The sequence below is a fragment of the Vanacampus margaritifer genome, chromosome 2 (genome assembly GCF_051991255.1).
Source record: "Vanacampus margaritifer isolate UIUO_Vmar chromosome 2, RoL_Vmar_1.0, whole genome shotgun sequence".
NCBI lineage: Eukaryota > Metazoa > Chordata > Actinopteri > Syngnathiformes > Syngnathidae > Vanacampus > Vanacampus margaritifer.
Genome location: NC_135433.1, coordinates 22347571 through 22357182, shown reverse-complemented (window position 1 = coordinate 22357182; position 9612 = coordinate 22347571). Strand labels below are relative to the sequence as shown.

The following is a 9612-nucleotide window of genomic DNA, read 5'->3' as shown; positions in this document are numbered from 1 at the left end:
TTGTCAACTTTGTAGCAAGAGTTAATCACCACATGTGTAATCTTTAACCACTAACAGTGACAGAGTTGAGTGTTGACCTCCGGATCACTTGCTACAGATCCAAAGTGCAGCTTGGAGTTTGAAATAAAAACAGGTTGAAGCTCATACAAAAAAAGACACCACATATGAACCTCAACAGGAAGATGTAATACCACAACACTCATCAAGGTGCAACAGATGGAAAGATAAACTGATTAAAAAATTAATAAATTGATTGATATGCAACATTTATTTTTCTCATGTATTTTTAATTTGCTAATTTTACATTTTTAATACAAATAATAATAACTTAATTATGTTTGAATACATGTTTTAAATTGATCTCTGATACATAAAAAATGTATGGGGTTTTGAACAAATAGATTTGGTTTGATTTAGTGTGAATACAATTCGATTCAATATGGTACTGCTCACTCTGAGGGTCTGACCACTATCCCACTGCACAGTTCATGTGGTATGATTGAGGAAGTTGGGTTCTGTCACCGCATGTGGGTGTATTATACAATGACGTGTGTCTTTATTTTGCAATGGTGTGTATATTTATTTTACCATCAAGTGTGTGTTTACTTTGTACAAAAGTAATACAATGTAAACTGGCATATAGTTCAATGGTGGAAATACACCTTTTTAATGGTTTGGTCTAATAGCCCAAAGCAGACGCGTGTTTTGGCCATTTTTGGGGGTGCTTCAGAACAATAGCACCCCCCAATTTTAGAGTATGTATATATATATATAGAGAGAGAGAGATTTTTACTGTGTTCTTTTTAACAAGCTAGATACTTATAGCTATAATGTATATAAACCATAGAATTTAAAAGTAATAATTAAACAACAAAAATACAGTATACCTCCCATTTGTCTTTATTGATTGTTTCTTTTTTTGTTTTTTTTGTTCTTTGTTTCTTTTTCTTTTTTTGGATTGTTTCTGAAAACAGTCTTGTGTCCTTTAGTGAGCTTATCACACGTCGGCTTCTTCGGATTTGTACTTCCGCTTTTTTCCCCAAGTCAAAGTTTCCAAGCTACAAGCCCAGATGCTTCTCCATGTCCACCTTTAATACATTCTTCTTGATCTAGAAGGAAAGAGCAGCCATCTTAGTGCCACCATTACATACAGGGGATGCGGCTTGTGGTCACATTCAAACTCGTATTAAATGAGAGTTACTACTCCTGCCTCCATTTAAATAAACAACACTAAATAAAGTTCAGATGTTCTTGTAGGCTTTTCCTGACTTTTTTTTGTGTGCATTATTTTACATTGCCTGAGATATTTAGTTACTTAGAGTTAGTTACTTATCAACCTCGATTCATCGGACAATAACACATTTCCCCACTTGCGTGTTAAGATTTTGTTGTTTGTTGTCTGAGGGTGCGTTTTTACGGAGCCCCTCTGGTGCCAGGGTATGAAAAAAAACAAACATTGTTTCTTATTGTCATGCTTAACTGTGGGTACAGATTAGTAAACTGTGGGAACAGATTGCTAAACTGTGGGTACAGATTATACAGTGTGGGAACAGATTAGTAAACTGTGGGAACAGATTGTTTAACTGTGGGTACAGATGAGTAAACTGTAGGAAGAGATTGCTAAACTGGGTACAGATTAGTAAACTGTGGGAAGAGATTGCTAAACTGTGGGTACAGATTAGTAAACTGTGGGAACAGATTGCTAAACTGTGGGTACAGATTAGTAAACTGTGGGAACAGATTAGTAAACTGTGGGAACAGATTACTTAACTGTGGGTAGCCTACAGACTAGCAAAAAAATAAAATAAAATTCAGATTTATCAGAGGGGCTCCATACGTTTAAAAATGTAAATGTGGCCATTCAGCACAAAAGTTCCTCGTCTCACCTTTCTGGAGGCGGTCAAGGGGTAGCTGTCCACAAACACCACGTAGTGAGGGATTTTGAAGTGTGAAATCTGAAAGATAAAAACCATCAGCCTGCGTAAAGTCCAAAAAGTCGACGCTGTTCAACGTCTGTGACGTCACCTGGCCTTTGCAGAAAGTTTTAATCTCGTCCGTCGTGCACGTTTGTCCTTCCTTGAGCCTGATGCAAGCGCACACCTGCTCCCCCAGACGCTCATCTTTCACTCCCACCACCTTGGAGACAACATCAACATTTGCATCTTAAACCAATGCAACAAATTCAAATCTTCTAGGATTTCCGAGAAATGCTCAGTGAGCCGGATGATCAAATCAGGAAAAAATCAAAGGGCTTGTCCACTTCTTTAAAATTTAACAATTAGCGTTCGTACCTGCACCTCGTGCACTTTGTCATGGGTGTAGAGAAACGTCTCGATCTCAGCAGGGTAGATATTCTCTCCCCCTCGGATGATCATGTCCTTGATGCGGCCCCTGACGGCGCAGTAGCCCAGCGCGTTCAGGCTGGCCACGTCGCTGCCAACACAAGCAACATGTTCACTACCACGTGCTCGGAGGATACTCAAAACTGCACTAACTATTGAGGAGAGTACGAAATCTGTCATTTCCTCCGTTGTGGCAGACAGGCTCCCTCTAGAGGTATGCGCTATAATCACTGCCCAAGCACAGCTCAGTTGTATTTAGCTTTAATATTTGTTTTTAAACATTTATTTAGGCAATTAGAATTTAACTTTTATGTGCAATGTATTTTAATTAAGTCACTATTTTTGTAGTACTGTAGTTTTGCCGGCACAGGACATGTGTGCGGTATTGACGGCCTCACCCCGTCCTGTACCAGCGGTCCGTGCTGAGAACCTGGTGGGTCTTTTCGGGTTCGTCCCAGTACCCGTGCATGACGCAGCTTCCCCGGATCAGCAGCTCTCCCGTGGCCCCCAGCGGGACTGTCTGACCCGTGTCCACGTCCACCACCTTGGCCTGCCGTAAAGTGTGAGGAATGAGTCATCTCAAGGCTCTCCCTCAAAAATCGGGCATCGTTTTGTCGTCTATTTGTAGTTTTTAAAACTCGAATGTGGCTCAACAGTTACTCCAATATTTTCACATTTCAAATTTTGGGGACACCCGGCCTGTATAAAAAAATAGAATTTCAAATTTTGGGGACATCCGGCTTGTATAAAAAAATAGAATAAATAGAGTCCCTACCTCGACGTGGTGCATGACACAGCCGACCGTGTGGAGCTTGAGGTCGTCATTGTCGAGCGGGAAACCCAAGAAGGTGATGGGGCTGTTCTCCGTGGTGCCGTAGCCGATCTGTTCAACACACCACACTCTCTAGTGACATCATCAGAGAACTTCAGTGTACCTAATCATGTGGCTCACCATGATATCGTTCATGTTCAGCTTTGTCCTCACTTCGGTCACAAGCTCTGGGGTGCACGGGGACGCCCCAATGATGCCTAAAGCACAACAGTGTATCAACACATTCAATTCAATATTATTACAAATATTAAGAATTTGAAGAAAAAAAAATAAGAATTGAAACTGGCAGCCAGTGGTTTTGGGTTGTCTTACCACCTTCCATTGAGGACAAATCGTACGTTTCCAAATCTGGCTGGCCCAGCAGGTCCGTGTACATGGTGGCAGTGCCATACAAGAAATTGCACCTTCAAGGCAAAAAATCATATGTCGGTTGTTGTTGTTTTTTTTCAGTCACGAGTTAATATAATAAGTGAATTCACATTATGTACTCGCTGAACGCAGCATTAGTTATACATTGTACTTTTGATGATCCTAAAAGTCTTCTTTTATGGTGTTGGTCAGTTATTAAATTCAACTGTGTAATATCTATTAAACCGTATCAGCACAAACGAACCAAACAGATTATTTCCCCCACATTTTGCATGTGGTAACAGTTAGCATCTGCTGATTTAGCCACCATGTACAAGTGTCCGATCATGTCTTTTGCCTTCATTTAATAACTATACAGTCAACGTACGGGTGGGTGGGGCTTTTGTGGTGAGGGTGGGGGGAGCGGGGGCTGTGGGCCGGTGGGGTGCCTGGTGGGTCTGCCGTGCCCCGTTCTGCTGCGTTGGGCTTGGGGCGCGGGCTGTGTTGGGGGGCGCTCCTGGCTCCTGGGTTTGCTCTCCAGCCGCTGGCCCCTGCGGGGCCCGGGGGTTGTGCTTGCTCTGTCCTGACGGCTCCCCTCTTTGGTGGAGGTTTTCATGCATGCCAGATCCACCACACCAGCATCTATCGAAATTCAAACACAATCTGCTTCTTCCTCTGGTCGTTGAATCGGTGGAAGCTGATATCTGTGGATCTCACTCTGCTTCATCTATCCTTCCTTCCTTTCCTCAGTCTTTCCTTTGGTCTCTTGTGGTCTCCCTAATTTGTTGGAATTTAGATATTTCTGGGGTTGGTGAAAGATTCTGGTTGGTAACCCGGTGGGTAGTAGGTGATGTCTGGTCGGTTCTGCATTTCACTTTCTTTTCTTTTCTTTGATCCTTCCTCGGGTCTCCTGACAACCTCACGACTCTAGCTGGATTCTGAAGTATTCGGTTTAGGTGAACGGTATGGGATTTTTAATAGGTTTTAGGTGAATTAATGAGTACACACTAACACGCACACAAGCACACCCACACATGCACATACTCACGCACATACAAAAAAAAAGAAAAAGAGAGAGAGAGAGAGCAATGATGACATGTCGAAACGGTTAGGTATACAAAATACTTAATTTTAAATTGAAATATTTCGGTAGCTTTAGTTAAGTACCTATGAAAGGCAACACTTCTTAAAAAAATTGGTTGTAAAATGTATTATATTTATACTGTATTATTCAATTCCAGTTTGATGTCTTCTTAAGTAATTTATAGTTTCTATTTGTATCATTTAAAATATATACACAGTTTTATATAGTTTTTGATACAGAAATCTATCATCAAATTGTTTTTTTTTAAACAATGTTCCCTCATTTTCGTATTTCACATTTTTATATTGATTCTTTAGTTTGCTTATTTTTTAAATGCTGGGGTCTTATTTGATATATTTTTGTATATAAAGTCACAATAATTTTATTTATTTGTTTTGCATGATTGTTAATATACTTGTATATTTTCACATTACAGGTGCAAAATATTGATGTCAAGGTGTGGTACAGTTGTCCGTCCCCTGCACAGCACAATACTAAACAAATTCATTATTAGATGAGTAAGACAAATAAGAAGCATCTGATACTTTTCCTTATGAATGGCCTCCAGGTTGGCTTGGATGTCGTAGGCGGTGGAGGGAAAGACCAGCGTGATGCCGTGCAGGGCCATACAGAGGCCTCCCACCACCGAACCGAAACAGTGGTACATGGGCACCGGCATACACACCCGCACCTGAGGCTGATGGAGAAAAGTCCAACAGGTTGGTGCAATGCTGCATCTTTATGAAGTGCTACCCTAATTTAGGAGTTTTTAGGTTACAAGCTGTTCCTTGGTAAAACATTTTTTGCTTTTATGAACAAGTATCACTTACCCTCCAGTCGTAACCCGCTCTGAGTCCCACAAAGTAGCCGTTGTTGACCACGTTGTGGTGGGACAGCGTGACTCCCTTGGGGCTGCCAGTGGTGCCCTGAAAGAAGGGGGGGGGAGGTGTGATGTCACAAGAGGTCACGACACCAAAAACAGAGGGTGGCCGGTCTCACGGAGGTGAACTGAATGTTGATGGCGTCGTCGCACGACAGCTTGCCGTGAAGCTCGCTCAGCTGGCGCCGGTGACGACTCTCCGCCGCTTGGAAAACGTCGTCCACGTGTAGCATGCCCGCCTCACGCGTGTCCGTCACTATCACCATGCGCAGGTCTGGCAACCTTAAGGGACGCGCTTGTTAAGGACGCAGGATCAATTTGACCTGTAACATCATGACGGCTATTTAAAAAAAAAATAATCATTATTTTGTTGTTTCTGTGGAACCTGGAGCTGTGGATGGCTCCCGGCGGCGAAGTGTTGATCTCCGGGCAGATCTGTCGCAACATCTCACAGAACTTTTGTGTCTTAAAGCTGCTGGGACAAACAACCGCTTTACACTGCACCTGAAGGACAACAAGAAGCACGACGTCACTGAATGTATTCATACATGTGTTAAGCATAGTAGGAAATATAACAACAACCTTTCTGAGTGTGAACTCTACTTCCTTGAGCTGATAGGCCGGGTTTAAGGACACCTGCCGGGTACAAAAAGTTACAGTATGTTACACAGGCCACAACATTAGGAACACCTGCACTATCTATACACAATTACTAACACTAAACTAATCATGATGGAGCTCACAATTTTTGTTTGTTCTTGAGAGAGCTCAGTATTATTCATTCGGCAGACAGTCATCATCATTGCTCTTCATTTTTTGGTGCGTGCGTGTGTGGCATGCTTGTGTATGTGTGCGTGCGAGTTTGTGCTCTTCAATACACCTGAAATCTGAAACCCTTAACCAGAGTTGTGAAGTTGTCAGGAGACCGGAGGAAGGATCAAAGGAAGGAAAGATGGAGCAAAGTGAAATCCAACACCAACCAGGCATCGCCCTCCACCCACAGAGTTACAAATCCAGAATCTTTCACCAACCCCAGAAACATCTGAATTCCAACAGAATTAGCGAGTAATCAAGAGACCAGAGGAAGGACTAAAAGAAGGAAGGATAGATGAAGCAGAGTGAGGTCCATAAAAGCCAACCACCACTAATTCATTTTGATATCATATATTTTTCTATTGCTACATTTAGCATGATACAATATTGTTTGATATTTTTATTGTTGTGTATTCAGCAAGTATATTAAATAAGTATGCTCAGGTAATGACCAATTATGGCTCAGCTTGCAACTGTTACATAATCAAAATCAGAAAACAGGTGAGCCGTGATTGGTTGTTACCCGAGCCCTTAGCTAATGTGATGTCATTTTCAGTCGACAACAAGTGTCAAAATGGCCACCCCCTACAATGGATAAATGTATATGTAAATGTATTTGCTGCTTAACTCATATTCCACAAACGCAATATTACCGTAATCAAAATAACATGTTTAAACTAGTGGTGCTACGTACAACATATTCTTACTGTACAGAACATTTTTGACTTGTCTTCGCCTTTAACGTCCTTGGCAGAGATAATACATACAAAGAGTTCAAAGTCCTGCTCAGTCATGTCATATACAGAATGAACTGCATCCGCTTAGGCTGACCTGAATGATTCCCGCCTTGGCTGAAGCAAACTGGAAGAGGATCCATTCGTACATGTTGGGTCCCCAAATCCCTAGACGGTCACCTCGCTGCAGGCCTAGAGCCAGGAGCCCTGCCGCCACCTGGTCCACCTGCACAACATCACGTATGAGTACCACTGGAACGCCTGAGAATTGCTGAATTGAGTATGAATAACATTGATAACTTTTAAAACGTGAAATACAAAGCAAACTTTAAGTGTGGCACTTGCAGTTTTGCATACAGCCTGTTTAAAAAAATAAAATGTTGTAGGGAGACCAGGGCTTTGTATCACGGGTATGTTGTCACATTGCAATTTTCTTCTCCACCAGAGGACGCAACGAAAAACTAAAATATTAGTTTTGTTCGTATAAATGGTCAGGGGTTGTGTACTGTCTGAGAAAAGAATAGCACATTGTGATCCAAGATTAGTTGCAGTTATGTTTTGCACAAACCAAAGTAAAAAAAATTCAACTTCATATATTTTGAAACGGGCGTCGTACATAGACACATTCTAGCAGCAAAACATGTGGACTTGTTAGAGGAGAGATTCAGGCATCTTGTCATGCCTCAGTCACTGCTCTCTTTTAAGCTAACTTTAAACTAGAGCAAGTATTAGCCAACATGGTAATTTGGGTCAACTTGTCTCAATCATTTTGGGGTTTGTTGTCATATATGCAAATGGGACAATGAAAATTGTGCCTCGGGCAACTCAGTTTATGTGTTGCCAGAATTGTTCTTCAGATGATCAGTCTGAAGAGTGAGGAAATTAGTTTGCTAGATTTTCCAATTTTTGATGGAATTGTCTACAGTGTGCCCACGTATCAGGACTTGTTTAAGTTTCATGATGAACCATCCATTAAACAAAATGCTTTATTAAATAAAATAAAAATGTATTAATAACAATAATCAATTTAATCAAAAATTTCCAGTTTGAGGGAAGCAAAACAGGCATTTGAAGCCGAGCGCTATGACCTACAAGCCAGCAGCTCATAAGGACTTTAATCTATTTCATAATATTTTATGTTAAAGATGACTATGGTACATTTTCAAGATCAATGATAAACAATTATCCCCCCTCCCCCCCAGAAGAACAAGGATAATTTTGTCTTTGTTTTATTAGTTGCAAAATCCAGTGTGACATCTTACCCCATACAGTGTGACAACTTACCCATTGGTGGGGTAACATGTCGTATGTTCACTCCCACTATTTGATGGCTTATAACTCTGCACTGACACAAAGTATGAAAATGACATAAATACAAAAAATATACCTAAGACTGGTCTTTCATCTGGTACACATTTTGTTTATATATTATGTATTGATTCCAAGAAATATATAAAAGTATAAAAAGTGATACAACTCGCCCTGGTCTCCCTACTGTGTACTGTAGTCATGTACAGTATAGAGTACAATAAAAAAAGAAAGATAAAATACGTAGGCCTACAGTTTAGGTGTTTAACTTCACATTTGCGTTCCCTTGCAGACATACATCCTGCTGAAAGCACTCAAAGGTTTTCCTGACGCCGTCCTGCAGGAAGACGACAGCTTCACGCTGGGGCCAGAGTTGGGCGGCGGCCTCCAGGCTCTGCCCCATCGTCATGGACAGCAGCGAGACGGTGGACGTGCCATGGACGTAGCTGCTGCTCAGAGACGGTCGGCATGGAGGATGGTCCACGTGCAGCCACCTGCGCACGTCAAACAAATCTGGATTCAGCAGTGGTGGCCCGTGCATTTGCTACCTGGGCCTTCAGCGGGAGACTGTTCCTGGGTTTTGACGTTCTGAACCTGGATTCCCAAACCCTGCCAATAGTGCGTCATGTTAAAACTGTAATCGCCCAATGCTACTGATTGCAAAACCTCTGGGCAGATACCATTGGATTAAAGAAAAAATAAATCTGCCCGATATAGCAGCAGCACAGCCAAGAGAAATAGATTTTTTGGGGAAAAAATGAATACAATTTCATGGAGTAAAAATATTAGAGCTAATGCTGTAAAAGTAGATTTAGGGCTTTCAATTAAACTTACCGACCCCGCTGGAGCCACTTTGACCTCCACGTCGCGCTCCGTTCAAGTCCGCAAGCAAATCTGGCACTTGAAGCACACCGCGACAAACAAACAAGTGATGACATTATTCCAGGTGAAAGCAAATTAATCTGCTGACAGTGAGAGAAATGTCAGGTTCGTCCGCACTCCAGGAAAAAAAAATGAGTGGATGCTTTGCCAACTTTCCAAGAATAATTAATCACTAAGTGTGAATTTGTAACCATTAACCATTTGTAACCATGGCAGAATTGACCTCTGGAGTCTGGACCACTTGCCACACATCCAAAGTGTAGACGTGAGTTTGAATTAAAAAAAACAGGTTGAAGAAGCTTGTCAAAAAGAGACACCATAAAGACATCAAGCATGATTAGCTCATGTACTACCTCAATAATCCTCAAGGGGCAACACACAGATAGATA

General features: G+C 41.6%; 1 protein-coding gene across 1 annotated transcript; it reads right to left on the bottom strand.

Annotated features, from left to right (window-relative positions):
- Positions 1-878: 878 nt before the first annotated feature.
- On the bottom strand, positions 879-9529 carry LOC144042770 (medium-chain acyl-CoA ligase ACSF2, mitochondrial-like). The gene is made up of 16 exons (XM_077555724.1): positions 9176-9529; positions 8640-8835; positions 7131-7259; positions 6069-6122; positions 5872-5990; positions 5606-5768; positions 5437-5532; positions 5152-5303; positions 3487-3578; positions 3295-3371; positions 3118-3225; positions 2741-2892; positions 2292-2433; positions 2026-2136; positions 1887-1955; positions 879-1109 (listed from the first exon to the last, which is right to left on the bottom strand). The coding sequence occupies exons 1-16, from the start codon at positions 9277-9279 to the stop codon at positions 1059-1061; spliced, it is 1815 nt and encodes a 604-aa protein (XP_077411850.1). The 5' UTR covers positions 9280-9529; the 3' UTR covers positions 879-1058.
- Positions 9530-9612: the final 83 nt, after the last annotated feature.